The following is a 24191-nucleotide window of genomic DNA, read 5'->3' as shown; positions in this document are numbered from 1 at the left end:
CCCAAGCTTTTGGATTATGATCTTATTTTTATGTCGGTGTGAGCAACTGAGACAATGTCTCACAAACAAAATTGGCCTGGGGTCTGGATATGTGACTTAGTGACATAGCACTTGCCTAGCATGTATGAGGCCCTGTGTTCCATCTCCAGCATGGGGGTAAAATAAAAAATAAAAACAAAAACATACAACTGCCACTTCAAGGATTTTCATCACAGCATTATTTATACAAGTTAAAATTGGGGGGGACCTAAATACCTAAATGCTTGCCCCAAATGTTTGTTCACAGGGTAAGTAATATGTATCTATACAGCTAATGAAAACAGTGAAGTATACCTACACATATCTCCAAAGAACTACTCCACAAATGAAAAATAAGCAATACTGAAAAAAATTCTATGAAGCTCATAATTGATTCAGCTAGGATTTTATCATATACAGGAATTTCTTTTTTGTATTTAGTCTTGTATAGATACCTTTCTTCTTTATGTAGCAATGGGGATGGAAACATGTACACTTTACTACTGAGCTACACGCCTAGTCCTTTTTGAGACAGGTTCTCCCTAAATTGCCAAGGCTGGCCTCAAATTTGTAATCCACCCTGCCTCAGCCTCTTTGGTCATTGGGATTACAGGTGTGTGCCACTCCTGGTTCTGATATATTAAATGGCTATTAACTGCTTCTCTCCTTGCAAGAACAAATGATTCTAAATAGTACAAAGGTCTATCAATACAAAAATGTTTATGTAAATTAGCCGGGCGCGGTGGTGCACGCCTATAATCCCAGCAGCTCTGGAGTCGGAGGCAGAATAATCACGAGTTCAAAGCAAGGCGCTAGGCAACTCAATGAGACCCTGTCTCTAAATAAAATACAAACTAGGACTGGAAATGTAGCTCAGAGGTCAAGTGCCCCTGAGTTCAATCCCCAGTATCAAAAAAAATTTATATAAGTTATAGCATAACTATGTAATGGAGTTATGTGTTTATATAGTGTGATCCCTAAGATGTAGCAAATAAATAAAAGCAAAATGTCCTCAGACTCCTTTGACCTATTATTTCCTAGGCTCGGCTCTTAGATGTGTGCTTTTCTGTAAGTGCCATGTACCTCTTCCAAGGGAATACTTACAATTTTGTTGCAGTTGTCAATCAACTAACTCAGTACAGCTTTGGAGCCAGCCCATTAACTCCAAGTTTGACTTTTCCTGTCTTGGATGAAACAATGGGTATGGGATTCTTGGCTCCTGAATGGCTGCATAGCGGCCAGATGATGCAACGCAGATATACAGGAAAGCTAAGTGTCTATGAAAGTGATCATTGGGAACAGGAGTGAAAAAAAAGACCTTCTTTCTCCCTTCCAGACTGTTTTGAGGCATGGTTTTCAGTCTGCCTGGTGTAGATGCAACAAACTGATAATTACTTGAAGAAATATGGCAATATAATTAATTGAAATGTATATACTTTATGACCTCACAATTATAATTCTAAATATGTACATTAGAGATATTTATGTATATGCATAAGAATATTGCCTTTTCTATTAACTTTGAAAAACTGAAAATGACCTAAATATCCATGTGGCAGAATTCTAAAGATGGGTTTCTCAAGATTCATATTCTGATTATTCAAAACTAATCTAGGTAGTGCTTTGAAGGGGTAATTAAACTCCTTAGTAAGTTTAATATATGGATAACCCAATTAGGGGTTTATTATTATTTTTTTTAAAGCAGTTTTCTCTTTAGGTAGTATATGAGGAAATCAGACAAGCTCTTTAAAGGGGCATGTGATGCCCTTGCTGAATTGTGATGGTGAGTGCCATATAAGGCACTCACCATATGAGTGGCCTTAAGAAGCTGAGAGAAGCCACAGGTTGGCAGCTACCAAAAGCCTGGGCCAGCAGAGCACCAGAATTAGAACCATAAGAACTGCATGAACTTCATAACAAATTCTCACCTAGAGTTTAAAGAAGTTTTAAAAAACAAAACAAAACAAAAAGACCTCTGGCATACTAAGTTAAAGGGACCTGAAAAATAGCAGGTGCAAGATTACTCTTTCATACTGTTTCTTAAAAGAAAAAACAAAGAGAAGAAATTCCCATATGAAATATGCAAATCTTAGCATCAAAGACAAGAAAAGTTGAGGCTGAAGGAATTCTGTACAAAAAAAAAAAAACTTTGGTTATATACTTTTGTGGTTTTGGTCTCACAAATTGAACTCAGGGGCACTCAGCCACTGAGCCACATCTCCAGCCCTATTTTGTATTTTATTTAGAGACAGGGTCTCACTGTTGCTGAGGCTGGCTTTGAATTCACAATTCTCCTGCCTTAGCCTCCCAAGCTGCTGGGATTACAAGCATGCACCACCATGCCCCTTTTTTTAAATAAGGGCTCCCATGCCAAGTAAGTCTTCTATTACATTTCTATGCTTTTCCCTATTTATCTACGTCAATCTTATTCTGGAACCCAGTTGAGACCCTATAAAAAATGATAAAGTTTCCTGCCCCTACAGCCTCCAAGTTATAGCCCACCTGACAAATATCTTGGCTTTCACCTTCTGATATTCTAAGCAAAAATAGCTAAGCCATGACAGATTTACCTCAAAACTGTGGGATATAAATCTGTGTTATGTTATTTTAAACTACTGTATTTATGGCTTTTTTTTTTTTTTTGGTGGTGCTGGGGATTGAACCCAGGGCCTTGTGCATGCGAGGCAAGTAATCCACCAACTGACCTATATCCCCAGCCCTTATGGTAATTTTCTTTACAACAGTGGAAAAATACTGCAGTCCATATATAGAGCATGGGTAAATACTGTTGCATACATGACAATTAAATCAACTACATATATATATATACACATACACACACACACACACACACACACTAGATATACATATATATGTAATCATAGAAAAAATTAAAGTTTCAAGTAAAAAAAATTCATTATGAGATACAGACTGTCGTTAATAATTTTGAGATCCTAAAGATTGCCATACATAGTTATTCATATTACTACATGCACTCTTAAGGTTTCACCAATGTGTTTTCTTTTAATATTTATTTTTTTAGTTACAGATGGACACAATGTCTTTGATTTACTTTATGTGGTAGTGAAGATCAAACCCAGTGCCTCAAGCATGCTAAGCGATCGCTCTGTGCCACAACCCCAGCCCTCACTCATGTGTTTTCAATTCTGCATTTCAAAGAACCAAACTTATCTCATTTCTGCACTCAGAAAAACTAGAATTAATTTTTTTATTTTAAAATACATTTAATAAAAATAACTGACAGTTTTACATATTTTACATCTGTAGAATATTTACAAATTCACTTCTACAGTATTTACTTAATATTTATTATTTTTCCATTATTTGCTTTTTGAACTATTTCCTCCAGTAACAGAATATCATCCTGGAATCTCTGTAACTAAAAAATTAACTTCTTGGGCAATCCTCCTAGAAAGCAAAAAAAAAAAAAAAAAGTGTTCACAGTTAGTCTTGTAGTAATTTTAACCAGTTCCTGCATTCCAACTCCCATTATTTAACTTACTGGCACTTAAACATTAAGCATAGTTTATACTTATGAATGTGTGAAAGGAGGAAGGAACACACAGATAGCTCTCATAACTCTGAGGTATACTAAACAAACAGTTAATAGCACATTTTGTCTATTTAATGCAACTTAAAAAAATAGCCAACCCTGGCACAGTAGTATACAGCTGTAATTCCTGCTACTTGGCAGGTAGATCTGAAGTTGAAGCCAGCCTCAACTTCAACCCTCAGCAAATTAGCAAGACCCTGTCTCAAAATATAAAATAAGAATCATGGAAGCAGCTCAATGGAAAAGCACCCCTGGGTTCAATCCCCAGTACAAAAAATTAAAGTTAATACCTCATAAGCTACAATTCTTAGCTTTCCTTCAGTCACTAGCTATATATGAGCTCTTTGGAGTTCTCTGAATTCATTCAATTTCTTACAAAAATGGGAATATTTACCTTGTTCCAAGGCCTCAGTTCTTTTCCGTTTTGTTGCCATGGCTGGGTTTGACTGTTCCTTTAAAGTTTCCACAGGACAATTTGGTCTTGGCAGCTGACTTCCAGGGGTTGGTCCTGGACGATTACTGAAGTACTTAGTTTTCAATGCCTTTTCAAAGATACCAAAGTAAGGTTTTTAAGTGAATATCTGGACTGTTTGCAGGAAAATCCACAAATGCTCAAAAAATTAATGCCCCAAAATTGCAGGGGGCATTAAAAATACTATGTGATTGGGCTGTGCCTGTGGCTCAGTGGTAGAGTGCTCGCTCACCTGGCACACTTGAGGCACTGGGTTGGATCCTCAGCACCACATAAAAATAAAATAAAGGTATTGTGACCACTGACAACTAAAAATACATTTATTAAAAAAAAAATACTATGTGATAATTCCTATTCCCAAAACAAAGTACAATTAAAATAAAGTATTTGGAAATGCAAATAAATCACTACAAGTAAAAATCTAGCATTCTAAGATTATTAATTTCATTACTTTAAGAAAAAGACTGGCGGGGCTGAGGCTATAGCTCAGTGGTAAAGTGCTTGCCTTGCATGTGTGAGGTACTGGGTTCAATCCCCAGCATTACATAAAAATAAAGAATCCCTCGCTCTCTTCTCGGGTCTCTTGTCTTCCCTTGTCCTCCAGTGCTGCCATGCCCTGTTCTAAAGAAGTAACCCTCATCTCCCACAACAAGAGGCCCGGCCTGCGGAGAAGGGCAGCTTTCGACTCCGGTCTATCGGCCCCAACCCGGGGGACCGCGTGGGCCACAGGCACCTGTACAGTGCCTATGATTATAAAGTACCACCTTGTGAAAACATTGAGATACCTCTTCCTTCTGGGTGCTATAGAAGAATAGCTCCACATTCTGGGTTGGCTGCAAAATATTTCATAGATGTAGGAGCTGGTGTCATAGATGAAGATTATAGAAAAAATGTTGGTGTTGTGTTATTTAATTTTGGCAAAGAGAAATTTGAAGTAAAAAAGGGTGATCAAATAGCACAGCACATTTGTGAACGGATTTTTTTATCCAGATATAGAAGAAGTTCTAGTGTTGAATGATACTGAAAGGGGTTCAGGAGGTTTTGGTTCTACTGGACAGAATTAAAATACAGGCCAAGTATAGAAAAATGTTACTTTCTGCTTAAACTGTTAGTATTTTGCACGACTGTAAAGCTAGCTTTAGCTTCTAAAAGTTTATTTTCTTATGATAAAGGAAAGAGTTTCTTTGTTAGTATCACATGGAAACTTTCCAATATTTTTTCAGTTTATAGTTGTATGTAAATTTGTGGTAACCTAATGCAAAATTTTTAAAATCAAACGTACATTAATTTCACATTTAAAAAAATATTCAATAAACGATATCCTTTCAACTTAACAGTAAAGAAACTGTGTTTATATACAACTAAATATTTAAAAAAAGAAAGAGAGAAAGAGAGAGAGAAGGAAAAGAAAAGAAAAAGACTCCCCATAGCTGAGTGGTAGAGTGCTTGCCTAGCACATGTGAGGCACAGGGTTTGATCCTCAGCACCACATAAAAAAAAAAGTGTCCATTAACAACTAAAAATAAGGTCAGGCACAGTGGCACACACCTGTAATCCCAGCATCTTGGGAGGTGGAGGCAGGAGGAGCATGAGTTCAAAGCCAGCCTCACCAATTTAGCCATGCGCTAAGCATCAGTGAGACCCTATCTCTAATAAAATGCAAACTAGGGCTGGGGATGTAGCTCAGAAATTTTACAAAATTCAAATTTTATTTTATCAGTGCTAACACTATCTTTATATCTCCTAATATAAAGAAAAATTGTTAAAAATACCTGTGTGGCTGTAATTCGAGTACACGGATTAAATAAGAATAAGCCTTGTATAAGATCCAGCAAGTCGTCTCCTGCTGCAATGAAGATGTGTTGCAATGGGATTCCAGGGAAACTCTTAAATGTCACATAATCGGGAAGACTACACATGTCCTGTAAAAATATTTTATAATTTAAATTTAAGTAAAGGACTGAAAGGTACATAGATGAGATAAAACTCATACTTGCAGATGATATGACAGTTTACATAAAAAATCCCAAGAAATCTATTTGTAGAAAACAAAACACTGAACATGGTGGCACATGCCTATAATCCCAGCTGCTTAGGAACCTGAGGCAGAAGGATTACAAGTTCAAGGCCAGCCTCATGAAGAGGTAAAATGCAACCCTATTATATATGTTTGTACTTGTGGGTATACAAACTCAGCATAGCTTTATACCAAATATAACAGTGATAACCTAAGAAGGAATTACTCGAGAGAAGGGCTATATGTATAACAGAGGTTGAAAGGTATGCCATAATTTTAACGTATTCCTTTATAAACTTTTTAATCATTTGTAATTTCGTAATGAGGCTATCACAAGTAAACTAAGATATTTAATATATTTCTTCAATAATCACATGACAGAACATACATGAAGCATATGACAACTAAATAAACTTATAGAACCCTAACTATAGTTAAAAAAAACTCATAAGGGCTTACAGGCCACTGTTCCTCAGTTGGTGTGCCTAAAGTTTCGAATATTCTTGTCAGTTGGTCGAGATCTGAATCTCCCGGCAAAAAAGGAACCTGAGAAAAAGCAAGAGATATTTCAAGGTGGTTTGTGATAGTTTTTAATACAAACAATATTATAAATTTAATAATAAAAATGCTAAAAATCTCTGTAATATTAAAAATGTAGACTGAGATATAATGTATGTGGCATTAGATCCTGCCCCCATTTGCAAAAGTAAATAGTACCTTCAGTATCCATTTTATTCACTACATAAATTTTTAATAAATTTTTACCATGTAACAGGCTCTGTCTGTGCTGTACCCTAAACACAACAACAAAGGGTTAAAATTACCCCTGCAGTGAAGGTGGTGAACACTGTTGATGTAAGTAAACAGGCATTTATTTACAATGTGTTCAGTGAGAGTACAGTATCTTAGGTGACAGAGGAATAGCACCTAGCCCATTCAAGATGGGTCAGGGAAGGATATCTAGGAAAGCGGCAGTGATAGGTGAAGGATGAATACGAGTTAGCAAGAGAAATATCTAAGTTGAAGAAGAAAACTATTCTAGGGCAGACAAAAAAGCTGGGAGTGAAAAAAATATTCCAATCTTATTTAAACAATTTAACAAATTCTTTATCTGAAGAGATATATCAGCAAACTTGAAAAGACAAACAATTACAAGTTAAAACTTGAGCTAGCTAGGCTCAGTGGCATATACCCGTAATCCCACAACTTGGGAGGCTAAGGCAGGAGAATCACAAATTCAAAGCCAGCCTCAGCAAGTTAATAGGCCCTAAGCAACTTAGTGAGACCCTGTCTCAAAAAATAAAAAGGGATGGAATGTGGCTCACTGGTTAAGTCTCTCTAGGTTCATTCCCTGGCACCAAAAACTCAAAACAAAACTAGTAAGTTGATAAACAATCAAAAATCTCCGCTATACATGGACCTTGTATTTTTTTTTTTTTTTTTTTTTTTTTTTAGTGCTGGGGATTGAACCCAGGACCTTGGGCTTTCGAGACCAACTAAGCTATACCCCTAGCCCCCATAGACCTTATTTTCTAATTCATTTTTCTCAAATATCTATGTAAATATATATAAAAGAAAAAAGGCATTTAATTCTCTATGAATACATTGGCTTCCAGTATTTTTCATGGCTTTGACAAAGTTTATAGATTCACTGTGAAGACAAGAGATTAAAAGCCAGGTCTTCAAATTCTTTGTTACTGTGTACTCCTACCAGCAAAAACAAATACAAGAGTCAGGCCCAGTGGCTGATACCTGTAATCTCAGTGATTTGGGATGATGAGGCAGGAGGATTTTCAAGGCCAGTTTCAACAACTTACTGAAACCCGAAGCAACCTGGTGAGAGCCTGTCTCAAAATTAAAAATAAAAAGGGCTAGGGACACAGGTCAGTGATAAAGTGCCCCTAGGTTCAACCCCCAGTACTGAGGAGGGAAAAAAAGGAAGCCCACAATAACATCCCAGGCACCAATTATCAACTTATTGCTTTTTCAGTTCTCTATGTAAATAGATCTGGAACCTTTTGCTTTCTCTATGTAAATAGATCTGGAACCTTAAAATATCTTCCTTTCATCAATGGACACTGAAGTTTTGTCAAAAGAGAATGCTGGAGAGACCTTAAGTGAAAGAACAAGTTTTGTTTCCTGGTTTCAGTTTGCATGCTCAATTGACCACTGCAGTATCCTCAGGTTCTTTATCATCAGGCCTTTTCAGCGTGAGATATGAGCAGTCTCTCCAGTGCTCAGCTACAGTGGTATAGGAGGCCAACAGTCACCTAGCAGAGTGCTTCCAGAGAGACATTTTTTATCTGAACAGCCTTTGTCAGCATCCTGGAGCACAGATTTCCAGCACATTCTAGAAAGCAGATTTCTAGTAAGTTTTACCAGTACAGATCCACAAGAAGTTTTTGGCTCCCTTCAATAACAACTAGATCTCAGCCCTAGAGTGGTAGTGATGAGCTCTTAAAACTGTAGAATTAGTTTTATTTCTTACCATTTAATCCCTTGTTACTCTAATTTCCTGTTATAGTTAATAATTCTTTATATTAACTTCCCTGATAAGAGCAGAATTATGAGGTTTCCTAATTAAGGTATAGGCCAGAAAGAGGGAAGAAAGAAATAAGTCATTTTAACTCATAACTTCAAACTAAATCAAGAAATGAAAAGAAAAAAAAATGTTCCACATTCATTTTCCGTATGCTGAAGATTATCCACCAAGGCTAAAATTCATTCTGTTTTTTTTTTTTTTTTTGGGGGGGTGGGGGCGTGTACCAGGAATTAAATTCAGGGGCAATCAACCACTGAGCTACAACCTTAGCCCTATTTGTATTTTATTTTGAGATAGTGTCTCACTGAGTTGCTTAGCACCTAGCTTTTGCTAAGGCTGGCCTTGAACTGCCTTCAGCCTCCTGAGCCACTGGGATTATAGGCGTGTGCCATTGCACCCAGCTTGCATTTTGCTTTTCAAATAACCCAGACAAGTAGTAGCAAAAACTTATAGACTAGCCCCCAACCTAGTCCTTTGCTTGCTTTGCACTGTTCCACCCACTTTATTTATAAATTATACAAAACTACCATCATGTATGTCATATTTACGAAAACTGTATTAAATAACATTAAAAGTACTTTTGAATAAACTTATATTTTCTTTTAATATCTCAGAATTATCTTGTCCCCTATAGGGACATGTATTCTCATGTCCAATGAGATCTGCAAATTGTAGACAAGCTTACAATTTTAAGGATGGCTGTATTTTTGTATGACGTAAAAATGAGCTGCGTAGGATACGGGGTGGTATAGCACTTGCCTAGCATACATGAGGTCCTGGGTTCAATTCCCAGCACTGCAAACCCTTCCCAACCCCACCTCCCAAAAGACTCAAAACCAAAATGAGCTGCCAAATATATGGATTTTGTTTTTGCCTTTTTTGTGTGTGTGTGATGCTGGGGATTGAACCCAAGGCCTTGTACACGCAAGGCAAGCACTCTACCAACTGAGCTACATTCCCATCCCCAATAGATTTTTCAATCCCAATTTGAACAAGACATTTATGAGAAAAAATTGGGGAAATCTCCAATACCAGACTGGGTATTTGATCAAGGAATTATTACTATTATTAAGGAATTATTGTTCACTCTCTTCAGATCTCAATGGTATTGTGGTTATGATAAAGAATCCTTACCTTCTAGAGGAAAACACTGCAGTAACATATGAAAAATGTTATATGATATCTAAGGTAGGAAGCTCCAGTGCACCACTATGTACCGCTGTGCCTGGCCTCTTAATAGTTTTTAACATACGACAGATTTTATCTTACCAATATATTCCCACACTCCATTTTTTGCCACAAAACAAAAAAGCCAAAAAGCTTAAGTTCTAGTTCCATGGCACCTCTTCCTTCTAGGACAAAAGATTGTTTAGTATGCATATTTTCAAATATGCAAAAACAGAGAGTAGTAAAATGACTCTGAATGTACTCATCAACCAGCTGTAACAGCTGGTTTGGGGGCTTTTTTTGGTACTGGGGATTGAACCCAGGGATACTTAACCACTAAGCCACAAACCCAGCTATTTTTATTTTAAATTTTGAGATAGGGTCTCACTAAGTTGAGGCTGGCCTTGAACTTGAAATCCTCCTACCTTAGCCTCCCAAGTCACTGGGATTATAGGTGGGCACCATCACACCTGGCGAGCTTTGTGTCTTTTATATTGTATTTGTATTAAATTTATACATAAACCTTGTTAAAACCTAACTAGTACTAGAGACTTACAATAAAAACTGGTCCTTTGACCATAACCCCCTTCTCTTTTGTGACTATTTTTGTTCAGTCTTTTCCATTCTTGAACAATTTGGTTATCCTAGAGGCAATGGTTTCCAAGACCCACTCCTCCAACTCCTGTGGCCCTCTCTTTGGCATCTTTCTTAGTACGAAGGCTAAAATTCCAGTTATTCAATATCATAGTAAATACCAAACCTACATGATTAAACATTGTAATCCACCAGTTTTGTTTTTTTACATGTCCTTCTTTCTGGAGACCTCCTCTGCTAAGCTCTCATCTCACCAATTCCAATCTAGACTAGTATTATCTGGGCCTGTGTTCACTCATACCTGTTTTCTCAGAACTTCAGTATTCAGCAGAGTTTATTAGCTTTTTTAAAAATGTTGATTCTCATGTTCCCTGGATCCCATACCCTTTTCTTGGTTTAGACCCCATCTTCCAAAAACTTTGTAAGAATGGAAAGGTATATAAATTTTTTTGTGGGGGGTGGGTACTGGGGATTAAACTTAGGGGCACTTGATCACTGAGCCACATCCCCAGCCCTTTTTTGTCTTATGTTTAGAGACAGGAACTTACTTAGTTGCTTAGTGCCTCACTTTTTTTTGCTGAGGCTGGCTTTGAACTCATGATCCATCTGCCTCAGCCTAGCGAGCTGCTGAGATCACAGGCATACACCACATGTGGTGCATAAATTTTTAATAAATTTTATTTATTCTCATAGTTAACTGAAATATTAATAAGAATAAAATTCTAGGTTGAAAATCATTTCCCCTCAAAACATGGTTAGTTCTGCAGATTCTAATGCTGTTTAGAAAGCTGATGCCATTCTTTACCCTAATCCTTTGTTTTTTATGTAAGATGTTATTCATCTCTGGGAATATAGGCCCTGACTTACGATGGTGTGACTTATTTTTTTCTCTTATAGTGGTGTGCCTTCAGTATGATCTTTCCTAGGTCAGAGCTTTGTGGTATGATATACTCTTAAAACGCTAGGCAGGAGCAGTGATACAGTTTGAATATCCCTCTGAAAGTTCATTCCTAAACTCATATGATTATTTGGAGGTGAGGATTTTGTGAGGTAATAAGGTTTTCAGGTTAGGGTTCCCATAAACAGACTGGTGGAAAACCCCATCCCCACCTCTGGTACTAGGGATCAAACTCAGGATCTGGAGCAGTCTAGGCAAGTGCTCTACAACTGGGCTGTAACCCAATGCCTACATTGTTAAACACCTTTTTAGTTTAGTATAGCTTTTTTCCTTTGTGTACAGAAGCTATTTTTTGTATTTAAGGAAATAAGAAAGCTATCTAATTATGGCTTCACATTTCTTCAAACACTTGAGTAAGCAGATGCTGGAATATGAAGATAAAAACACCTAGCTTCAGGATCCCTGAATAATCATTTGCTTTCATCTTTCAGAAGAGCTAGTCTTCCTTGGGAACTAAATGCTATGGTGAGAGAAAAGTTTCCAAGTTTGCATTTCTCTCTCTAGTGAGCATAAGAGAATATTTTATTGTAAGATGGTGTCAGAGAAATGTTGTAGGGTCACCATATCTGTTTGAACAGAATGAAAATAATGATTTCACACAAGGTTTAAAGTTCTTGAGCCATCCTAGATGTTCATCAACAAATAAATGGATAATAAAAATGTGTTATATATACATAATGAAGTTTAGTCAATCATAAAGAAAAGTAAAATTATGTCATTTTTAGGAAAATGGATGAATTTGAATCTATTAGGTTAATGGAAGTAAGCAAACTCAAAAATCAAAAGTCATATGATTTCTCTGGTATATGGAAGCTAGAGAGGAAAAAAGAAATGAAAGGTGGGGGTGGGTATCTCAAGAAAATCAAAGGGAGATCAGTAGAACAGAGGAAATGGAACAGCAGGTAAGAGGAGGGGAGGGGGGAAAGCATCAGGAAATGACATTGACCAAATTATATTGTTATAGTGTACGCAAGTATGAATATATAATAATAGGACTTAACAAGTATGAATATATAACTATAATACACTAATAAAATATGGACTAAAATTGTGGGGGGGGGGGGGCTAAAAAAAAGTTCTTTGTAATGGCAGCTACAGTAGTTGATATATTTCTAAAGTGTACTCTAAATAGCTCCAAACAAAAAACCTTCCAGGAGGACAAAAGTTTATTCTAACACCTTTAGTCAATACAGAAATACTGACATATTACAAGTTAATTTCTGTGTTCTGAAATATAACTATAATAAGACTCTTATTCTAAATAGAGGTCTTCTCATCTCAAGTAAGCATTAATAAAAAGGATGTATTTGGAAGAGGCTTTTTAAAAAATATTTTTTAGTTGTAGATAGACACAATATCTTTGCTTTATGTATGTATGTATGTATGTGGTGCTGAGGATTAAACCTAGTGCCCCATGTGAGGCAAGCACTCAACCACTGAGCTATAATCCCAGTCTTTTTTTTTTTTTTAAAAGACAGGATCTTGCTAAAGTTGCTGAGGCAAGTCTCAAATTCTCAAATTCAGGATCCTTTCTGAGTAGCTGGGGTTATAGGTGGGCCCCTCTGCATCCAGCTGAGGATTTTTTAAAAAAATATTTAGTTGGTTTCTAGACTTTCTGTTGCAGGGATAATGATGGGAAGATGATTTCTACACAAACAATACTGAAATATGTACATTAATTTAAGACTTACCCTTAGAAGCAACTCTGCTAAAATACAGCCAACAGCCCACATATCCACACCTACACCATACATTCGAGCTCCAAATAGTAACTCAGGGGCCCGATACCATCTGAATGACAAAAAGAAATAATGTTCATTTGAGAATGGAATTACTAAAGACATTTCTTAGACATGAACTATCCTGGCTTGTTTTTTAAGGTTTTTTTCTTTTTTTTTGGGGGGGGGGGCGGGCGCTGGGGTGGGTACTGGGGATTTAACCCAGGGGCAATTTACTACTCACCTACATCCCCAGCCCTTTTTATTTTCAAACAGGGTCTCACTAAATTGCTAAGGCTGGCCTTGAACTTGCAATTCTCCTGTCTCAGCCTCCTGCACTGCTGTGATTACAAGCATATGCCACCACACAAGGCTCCTTGCCCGTTTCTAAAACCAATTCTTCATCATAACTACAAGATACCATACACACCTGCCAATTTTCAAGAAGAGTTAGTTCTCTTGCAAGCCAAGTGTGATGGCATATGCCTGTAATCCCAGCTACTCAGGAGGCTGAGGCAGGAAGATTACAAATGTAAGGCCAATCTTGGTAATTTAGCAGGACAATCACAAAATAAAAAGGACTGGGAATGTAGTTCAGAAGCTGAGCACCCCAGGTTTCAATCCCCAGAACCATAAAAAAATTAAATTAATAAATAAATATTGATGCTTGGTGTAGAGAACTTTCATTCACACAGAAGGTTACAGAACCAAGAAGGACAATATAATAAACAAAAAGGCCACTTGAGTTTCAGATTATCTAACTAAAATGTAGAAGAAGCATAAATTGTTCTCAAAAGTTACTAAAGGTGCTGGGGACGAAGCTCTGTGGTAGAGTGTTTCCCTAGGATGTGCAAGGCTCTGGGTTCAATTCCTAACATCACAAAAACAAGTTATAAGGTAAATATCTGAGAATTAAGTTAATTCAATTTCATTTTAAAAAAGAGCTATTTTATTCATTGTATTAAAACATATAATAAAAAAGGGATCCATTTTTAAGAAGACACAAACAATGATTCCTGAACTCTACCAAGATATTTCAGAGAGGCCAACTAATGCTCATTTGTGACCAATAACCAATAATAGCATAAACTTTCAATTATTTAAAGGATTCTTACCTGGTTACAACCTGATGTGTATAAGCTCTATTGGGGCTCCCAAACGATTTGGCCAGGCCAAAATCTGCCAGTTTTAGAACTCCATTTTCATCTAGCAACAAATTGTTTGGTTTCAGATCCTATATCATGGAGGTTTTAAACAAACAAATAAGCAGGGTTGGGAAGAATACCATAGTGATATATTTAGTTGGCTTATAAACATAGAAAACAGGGTAATTCTCAAATTTTAAACAAATGTCAATTTTTTTTCCACAAATGTAAAGTCCCAAAGCAAAGTAAGATTTAATATTATATTACTTAGTGAGATTTTGGGTAAGGTATTTAATTTGACTAAGCAACCAATTTAACTAATTCATAGAGTAACTGTGAAGACTAAATTTAATATTTTCTGTAAAGGGTCTAGTGGAATCACTGGTTCATAGTAAGCACCCAATAAATCATTGCAATTGTGAATTTAATAACAATAATACATGTGAACTTTAGAAAATAAAAACATTAAACATTTAGAAAAAAACTGAAGAACATATTTTCCAAAATCTATGCAAAAGAGCTACGAGTAATAACCTAAAAAAGATCCAAATTTAAGATAAGAATATGTAATTTTTAACTACTAGTTCCTATGTACCCAAGAACATCTATCTAGATAATTTTTTTCTTTTTTTGAGACAAAAAAAAAACCCCAGGAAATTTTATTTTCAAGTGAACTTAGCCATAGGAAATAGTTTCTTTACAGCTATCCTGGTAGTACATTTCCTGGTCCCTCATTGAAATTTCTTGAGAAATAAATTCATTATGCTTCAGTTTTTCTGTTTACAAAATGAGGACAAGCATTTTGACACTAGGAGTACATTATAAATAACAATTACTTATATAGAACTTTAATGATTACAGCAGAAAAATGAAGAATATATAACACAAATAATGATACCTTTAAAAGAGAAACAGACAAAAACAAAGGGACACAAAATTTCTCTTATTACTCTCTACCTTTTATAGCAGGTGGAGAAGCATATACATAATATTGATCACATTGAGACACAAAGCTATATTTAGGACATTCCCAATGATGGTTTTCATTTTTTTTCCCCCCTTTTCAGAATTTAGGCTTTATAATGTTTTGCACTGAAAAATTTTTTTCCTGATTTGAAAAGAATTTGATATCCAAAAGATGTTTTTAGTTAATGTGATTTAAATATGAAGTATATAACCTTACACTTAATGGATTACTTTCTAAATTTGAGGGAAAAGCCAAGGACTTTTTTTTTGTTATCCTCTACCAGTTCTGCATCCACAATTCAACCAACCAATAATCAGTTACTATATAGTTAGACCTTTGTATGTACTATTTACTTATAAATACCTAATAAATGCTATGTAATCTAGAGATGACTTAAAGTATACATAAGGATTACATAGGTTATATGCAAATACTACTCCATTTTATAGAAGGGATTTGGGTACCCCTGGATTTTAGTATCCATGGGATTTTAACTTTTTTTTTTAATACAATGCCTTTATTTTTATGTGGTAGCTGAGGATCAAACCTGGGTCCTGCCTATGCTAGGCAAGCGCTCTACCAATGAGCCACAATCCCAGCCCTATCCATGGGAATTTTGATAATAGTCCCCCATGGATACTGAGGGATGACTTTATTTATTTTTACATGGTGCTGAGAATAGAACCCTGTGCCTCACCCATGCTAGGCAAGCACTCTAAGCTACAGCCTAGCCATGACTTTGGGTTTTTTTTTTTTTTTGTAGTGCTGGGGATTAAACCCGGGGCCTGTGCATGTGAGGCAAGCACTCTACCAACTGAGCTATGTCCACAGCCCCTGACTTGGTTATTCTTGTCTCTTTTCTCCTTACAAATACTTACATTTCAGCATATCTGCTGCCACAGAGTCTCTGTCTCCAAGGCCACTCTTTCTTGCTTGCTTTTTCTCAGTTATTTATTTATTCATCTTGCTATTACTATACCAAGGGCTCTGCCACTCAGTTCTAAAAGGCTAGGAAGTCTAAGGTTAAGGGTCCACATCTGGTGAGAGCCTTCTTGCTGGTGGGAACTCTCTCCGAGTCTCTGTGGATTGCAGGGCATCACATGGTGAGCCCATCCTACCTAGATAAATCATCAGCGAATGTTCCAACAGCTAAATGTTCCTAAAAATGATTCAGTTTCATAACTTATATAAATTTTAGAGCCACTAGAAATATGATTCTTAAAAGGCATTTTAGCATTGTATAAATTAATCCAGACTCTCACTATGTTTTTCCCTTTAACAGTATAGCACAAAGAATACTAGACTTAAAGCCCAAAGACATAAGTTCTAACATCCCATCAGTTATCAGCTGCTGACCCTAAAAAAAAAAAAAAAAAAAAAAAAAAAAACTTAGGTAATTTAGCAATCTAGCTCTTCATCTAAAAAAAAAAATAAAATGTACTGGATCTCTTCCAATCCTAAACTTCACATAGAAATTTGAAGTACACACAGCACCATTTGCCACAATTGAAGGAACACATAGTGGAAGAAGCTGGAATAAAATGGTTCAGCTATATCTTTATTTTGTGCAACAATTTACACATTCAGACCATTATACACCAAAATGTACACATAAAACTTGACCAATTTAAAGAAACAATATTAAAAACCTTACCCTATGTAGAATCCAGTGTTGATGTAAATATTCTAACCCTTGAAGAGTCATCAACATATAGGCTTTAATATGTGATGGTGTCAGCACAAGACTATTATCCTTTATTATAACCTATAAAGCAGATATACATACAGGCACATGTCATCATTCCAAATGACCTCTACCATATAAAAAAATTACAGAATTAAAATGATTACATCCATATAGAATAGTCTCCAAGACAGATTATCCAAATCTCCTTTGAAGGTACTGTCAGAATTTCTAGTTAGATGATTAAAGATCATCTCTAGTTTGGTAAGAAAATAATGCTTCATATGCTATAATTTTGTATAAAAGGGGCAGTCAGCTATGATTTTTGCTTGATCTTTCTTCTGTATTCAGTAGTGCTTTAGGACACCGCCTCTTCCCAGCTTAGTCCATATGGCTAAGCAAATACTGACTCTCCCCCACCATCTGAGGCATTCAGAGGCAGGCACTTGATGCAGTCATGGTTATTACCACACTGCAGCCTCCTGGCCAAGAGACTGTCTGCCTCAGGGAAGGATGCATGATCTAAGACTAACCAATCAACCAAGCGAAGTACTTATTTATGCTAAAATCAAAGAGAACAAAGCCCAAAGGTAAAGAGGGAAAGAAAAAGGTAAAGAAAGATAGAGGCAGATCTCATGAAAATCAATGGGAGATCCAGAGAGAAAGGGATCAAGAGGAGAGAGGTGGAGAGGGAGGGAGAGGAAAAGTGCTGAGGAGTGATATTGGCCAAATTATATTGTTTTATTGTGTATTATGTGTATGTATGTATATGGAACAACAAATTTCATCAGCATGTACAACTATAATGCATCAATTAAGAAAAATGAGTTAAAAAAATAGAGAGGCAGGAAAGGGCAGGGGGAACAAAAGCACTTTCTTACTTCAGGGATTATTAGATTCTAAGGATATAAACTGACTGCCTGAACCTCCATTATTAAGTATGCCAAAAAATGAAGAAAACTGAGGGGAAAAAAAGACAATTGAAACAATGTAAAACTCGGTTCAGATGGCATTATTTGCAAGCTGTGCCAAAAGTCAGTTTATTCCTATATTTATCAGTTCCTTTTTATTCCTGGGTAGTGTTCCATTACATACGCTACAACAAACTGTACATTCACTAGATGGACACTGGATTTGTTTCTAGTTTTGTGATTAGGAATAAAGCTAAATATTTGTGCACCAAGTAATTTCTGTGTTGGCAATGTATATGTTTCTCTTACATACATAGCAGTGGTACTGCTAAATAACAATTAGTTAGCAGTAGCAATCACAATATTAGTGACATTTATGACAGAAAGATCTATCACCACAGGCTATACTTTATTGTCACCAGTTTGTATATATATATATATTTTTTTTTATATTTTTTTAGTTGTAGATGGACACACCTACAGTGATAGAGCCCCAACCACACCAGTTTGTATATTCAGTGTTTCTTTTACTACTTGATACTGTTATATGAAATCCTTTTTTTTCTTTTGACTTGTTTAGTAAATATGTATTTAACTACATAAGAAATTACCAAACTGTTTCCAGTTTCTTGAATAGTTTCTTAACTATTATTATTTACATTCTCACCAATAGTGTATGAAAATTCCAGTTCTTCTATATCCTTGGTTTATCAGTATTTTGAGATTCCACTATGATTAGTGAAAATCATATGAGATTTTATATATTTTTTTAAAAATTTGGCTTTCAAAAATGTCTTTAATCTGAAAATATTGGGGGAAAGCTCAAAATTATCATAGGTTTAATGCTAATTTCTCTAAAAACAATGTAATAATCTATAGGGAAATTACTAGACAAAAATAACTAATGAAATCCAAATTTCTGCACTTAGCACTGTGAAAACAACCAACCATAAGAACTGAGAGATCCTTTTGATTTCAAAAGTCCATCTATAGTTCAATAAAATTAAGCATTTTTTAAAATACTAGTCTATTTTTTTTAACATAGACAATATCTTTATTTTGTTTATTTATTTTTTTATGTGGTGCTGAGGATCGAACCCGGTGCCTTATACGTGCGAGGCAAACACTCTGCACTGAGCCACAACCCCACTCCTCTAGTCTATTAATGGTCTAACAAACATTTAGGTTCTTCTTGGATAAACTGGAGAAAAATATTCTCTAAGAATTTTAATCTTACCTCTAGATCAGTTTCCATAAAATCAAAAACAAGGCTAATATTTGATTTATGTCCAAAAGCATCAAGGAGCTATAAGCAAAAAAATTTAAAAGTTAAAATGTGATTCTCTATTTCATATACTTGTATGACAGTATTATACTAACTAAGGTAATTTTTTTAAAATCCTGTAAAGCTCAAATTATTTTATTAAATTTAACATTTGTCCTTTTGTGAATAGTATTAAAGGAATTAGTATTTTTTTAAATTTTTTTTAAGTTGTCAATAGACCTTTATTTTATTTATTGAGACGCGGTGCTGAGAATCAAACCCAGTGCCTCACACATGCTAGGCAAGCACTCCGCCACTGAGCCACAACTCCAGCCCCTAAAGGAATTAGTATTTTGAGAAACAAAAATATTAAACTATTTTTTTAATTTATATTTTACTTTTTAAAATATTTTTTAGTTATACATGGATGCAGTATCTTTGTTTAATTACTTTTATGTGGTGCTGAGGATTGAACCCAATACCTCACACATGGAAGGCAAGCACTCTACCACGGAGCCACACCCCAGTTGCTTATGTTTTTCTTTTTACATTGTTGGGGATTGAACCTTACACCTTGCACATGCTAGGCAAATACTCTACCTCTGAGCTACACTTGAGTCCCTAAACTACTTTTGTAAAAAACTATTAAATACTTAAAAGCTTTCCTCCTAGATTGGGGGAGTTAATAAGAATAAATTAATGAAAACTATACCTCAGTCACCAATTAAAAAAAAAAATTCCCGGGCTGGGGATGTGGCTCAAGTGGTAGCGCGCTAGCCTGAGCCTGGCATGCATACGGCCCAGTTCCATCCTCAGCACCGCATACAAACAAAGATGTTGTGTCTGCCAAAAACTAAAAAATAAATAAATAAATAAATAATTCTCTTTAAAAAAAAAAAAATTCCCAAGCAGAATGCTTAAAAACAAAAAATCCATGCCAGGTACAGTGGCATGTGCTGCATTCCCAGCTCTCAAGAGGCAGAGGCAGGAGGATCACTTGAGTCCAGGGGTTTAAGACCAGCCTTGAAACATATGAGACCAATCTTTTTTTTTTTTTTTTTAATTTTTTTTTTAATATTTATTTTTTAGTTTTCAGCGGACACAACATCTTTGTTTGTATGTGGTGCTGAGGATCGAACCCGGGCCGCACGGATGCCAGGCGAGCGCGCTACCGCTTGAGCCACATCCCCAGCCCATATGAGACTAATCTTAAAAACATTAATAATAATCCTCTAGGGGGATATGATGTACTGGTAGAGCAGTTGCCTAGCATGTGCCAAGTTCCTTCAATCTCTATTCTACAAAAAAAGAAAGAAAGAAAAAAAGAGGGGGAAAAAAATCCTTGAAATAGCAGTAGCTACCATTAAGTAAATGAGTACATTCTCCACGGCAGGCACTAATCCCAATACATGTATTCAAATAGGTAGTCTTGCAACAAACTTATCAGGTAGGGCCTATACATTAGTATTAGTATTAGTATTTTGCAGTGCTGGGAATCAAACCCAGAGCCTCAGACATGCTACGCAAGTTGTCTTCCATTAAGGTATAGTCCCAGCCCAGAATGTGGTTTAAAAGAAACTTGTTAAAGGTCTTACACAGGACAAATAAAGGGTTTTGAATGCACTATGCTAGTGCTCTTTAGAATTCAAAATGATTTCTGGCAAAATGAACCTATGTCAACATTTTTTTTGACATTTGATTTATTTTATCAGTAGTATGATTTTTAAGAAATATCCTATTCAATTAGGATAGAAAACACATTTCAAACAGATAAACTTTAAAGCTTGTTTCAAGTCTCATCTAGAACAACTCATCTTACTAATCCTTCAATCAAAATCAATATCTGGGGCTGGGAACATAGCTCATTTTGTAGAGTACTTGCCTTGCATGCACAAGGCCCTGGGTTCAATCCCCAGTACCACCAAAAAAAAAAAAAAGAAAAAAAGAAAAAAAAATCAATATCTACCATATTAAAAAAGGGCAGGGTCCCAAATATTAAATAACTCAGATCATACTCACACCAATTATATTTGGATGACTTAGCTCCTGTAATAATTTTATCTCTCTTAGGGCTGTTCTATTTATACCTATGGAAAAAGGCAAAGCAAAAAATGAACAATGATTCTCAAATCTCCAACCATCCTACAAATATGTTTTTTAAGAAAGGAGGGTCATCTCAGAAAATAGAAACAAACATTACACAGAAGAATAAAGGCAATTCTGACAAATTTTATGACAAATCAATTTTTATTATTTTTAAAATTTTTTTAGTTTTTGATGGAACTTTATTTCATTTATCTGTTTTTATATGTAGTGCCGAGAATCAAACCCAGTGCCTCACACATGCTAGTACACAAGCGCTCTACCACTGAGCCACAACCCCAGCCTTGAGTTTTACTTTTAAAGTTGCTTGGAGGAAGATGCCCGGCACTCGCCAAGCCAGACCGAAGGAGGAAGTCTGGCCCCGCCCCAAGGAAGCCCATCAACCCTTAAAACCCATCAAAAGGGGTGTGGCTACCAGCACGGTTCTGCGGCTAATCCAGGTACCCGGTTTCCAACTCCCCATCCTTAGCTGCGATAACTCAAAATATTTCCCACAAGCTTTTGTGGGTTGTAGCTATCAACGCAAAACAACAACTGTACAGGCACCTGGTTTCTACCCCAGAGACTAGAGCAGGGAAGATACAGGTGGAAGCTCATTTCCTTTCACACTGGCTATGCCCACCACCCTGAATACAGAGGCTCAAGCTAGGAATAGACAACGCCACCTACTGGAAGCAAGGAAAACAGTGTTCTGAGAGACTTTTTTTTCCTCTTTCTTTCTCTCTTTTCTTCTCTCTCTTCCACAACTTCAGCATATGTGAAACCAAGAACTGTGCATGAACAACCAAATTACCAAAGTAATATAATATAGAGGAATTGCATATACCCCACCTTCCCCCCATTTTTTTCTTTATTTCTATCTTACTTTCCTTTTCCTTCTCTTATTTCTCTTTTCTTCCTTGTTATTTTTTTTCTTTTTTTTCATTCATATTCTCTCTATCCCACTTTCAATCTCCTAACCTTTGCTATCTATACATAGGGTAACTATCTAAATTCAGATAGGAGGTTGAGTCTATACATTCTTCCATAAATTACCAGTCTATTGGTTAGAGTTCTCCAAAGGTGCTATGTTAGTTAACCTCATACCCTCACTCCTTTCCCTCTAAGTATAACATCCTTCGTCTGAAATTAAGTTTTCTATATGCCACCAGATATGGTACGCCTTTTATGAAACTAATGAATATATTCTTAATTAATAATTAAAACCAATATCTATAGTCTTAGAATCTAACTATAAATGTATTAATAATGAAAACTTGTGCTTAGATAATGTACTATTGATATTGGGAACTGTTAACATTGTCTTTCTCCGCAAAAGAGGGATTTTGGAGCTATACAAGAACGATACAAATATATAAGGGGAAAAATATTAGCACAACAGTTTCACAAAGCTAGAAAGAATCATGAGCAGATCATGGAGTCTCAAGGAAGACATTATACAGCAAATTCAGACAATGAAAAATCACTTTGACAATGAATTACATAAACAAATCCAAGAAGCAAAAGATCAACTCTATAGGGAAATAGAGGATATAAAAAACAAACAAACAGAAATCCTGGAAATGCAGGAAACAATAAACCAAATTAAAAACTCAAATGAGAGTATTACCAGCAGAATAGAACACTTAGAAGATAGAACTTCAGACAACCAAGACAAAGTTTTTCAACTTGAAAAGAACATGGACAGCTCAGCGAGAATGTTAAGAAATCATGAACAGAACATCCAAGAATTATGGGATAACATCAAGAAACCAAACCTAAGAGTTATTGGGATAAAAGAGGGTATAGAGGTCCAAACCAAGGGAATGAGCAATCTATTCAATGAAATAATACTAGAAAACTTCCCAGACTTAAAGAATGAAAAAGAAAAGCCTACAGGACACCGAATGTACAAAATCATAAGAGATCCACACCAAGACACATTATAATGAAGATGCCCAACATACAAAATAAGGAGAGAATCTTAAAAGCCACAAGAGAGAGGAAGCAGATTACATTTAGGGGTAAACCGATCAGGATAACTGCTGATCTTTAAACACAGACTCTGAAAGCTAGAAGATCCTGGAACAACATATTTCAAACGCTGAAAGAAAAAGGGTTCCAACCAAGAACCATGTATCCAGCGAAATTAAGCTTCAGGATTGAAGATGAAATAAAAATCTTCCACGACAAACAAAAGTTAAAAGAATTTGCAACTAGAAAACCAGCTCTTCAAAACATCCTTGGCAAAACATTACAGGAAGAAGAAATGAAAAATAACAATGAAAACCAACAGCAGGAGGTAGTACAGTAAAGGAAAAACTAAGCAAAGAGAAAAACAAATCATGTTAAGTAACAAACAAATATGGCTGGAAATACAAACCATATCTCAATAGTAATCCTAAATGTTAATGACATAAATGCACCAATCAAAAGACATAGGCTAGTAGAATGCATTAAAAAAAAAAGATCCAACAATATGCTGCCTACAGGAGACTCATCTGATAGGAAAAGACATACATAGACTGAAGTTAAAAAGTTGGGAAAAATCACATCACTCATATGGACCCCAGAAGCAAGCGGGGTGTCCATACTTGTATCAAATAAAATAGACTTCCAGCCAAAGTTAATTAAAAGGGATAAACAAGGACACTACATACTGCTCAAGGAAACCATACACCAACAAGACTTGACGATCATTAATATATATGCCCCAAACAATGGTGCAGCTACGTTCATCAAACAAACTCTTCTCAAGTTCAAGAGTCTAATAGACCACAACACAATAATCATGGGAGATCTTAACACACCTCTCTCACCACTGGACAGATCTTCCAAACAAAAGTTGAATAAAGAAACCACAGAGCTCAATAATACAATTAATAGTTTAGACTTAATTGATATATACAGAGTATACCACCCAACATCAAGCGGATACACTTTCTTCTCAGCAGCACATGGATCCTTCTCAAAAATAGACCATATATTATGTCACAGGGCAAATCTTAGTAATTACAAAGGAGTTGAGATACTACCATGCATTTTATCTGATCATACTGGAATGACATTGGAAATCAA

At 35.9% G+C, this 24191-nt stretch overlaps 1 protein-coding gene and 1 pseudogene across 2 annotated transcripts in view; one reads left to right on the top strand and one right to left on the bottom strand.

Annotated features, from left to right (window-relative positions):
- Positions 1–3143: 3143 nt before the first annotated feature.
- Positions 3144–24191, bottom strand: part of Cdk7 (cyclin dependent kinase 7) — a 35271-nt gene continuing 14223 nt past the window's right edge. The window contains exons 4-12 of one of the 2 annotated variants that reach the window (XM_026390837.2): positions 21051–21118; positions 19005–19073; positions 16827–16937; positions 14176–14294; positions 13034–13133; positions 6541–6627; positions 5837–5986; positions 3987–4134; positions 3144–3447 (exon numbers count right to left, since the gene is read on the bottom strand). In XM_026390837.2, the coding sequence (XP_026246622.1) occupies positions 3419–3447; positions 3987–4134; positions 5837–5986; positions 6541–6627; positions 13034–13133; positions 14176–14294; positions 16827–16937; positions 19005–19073; positions 21051–21118 (881 nt within the window). In that variant the 3' untranslated portion in view covers positions 3144–3418. The remainder of the gene's footprint in view (positions 3448–3986; positions 4135–5836; positions 5987–6540; positions 6628–13033; positions 13134–14175; positions 14295–16826; positions 16938–19004; positions 19074–21050; positions 21119–24191) is intronic. The other variant, XM_026390840.2, reaches the window with a different exon arrangement.
- On the top strand, positions 4676–5128 carry LOC113184228 (deoxyuridine 5'-triphosphate nucleotidohydrolase pseudogene; annotated as a pseudogene).

Source organism: Urocitellus parryii, chromosome 1 (assembly GCF_045843805.1).
Source record: "Urocitellus parryii isolate mUroPar1 chromosome 1, mUroPar1.hap1, whole genome shotgun sequence".
Classification (NCBI taxonomy): Eukaryota; Metazoa; Chordata; class Mammalia; order Rodentia; family Sciuridae; genus Urocitellus; species Urocitellus parryii.
Note: the sequence above shows the minus strand (reverse complement) of the source record. Positions and strands in the feature narration are given on the sequence as shown.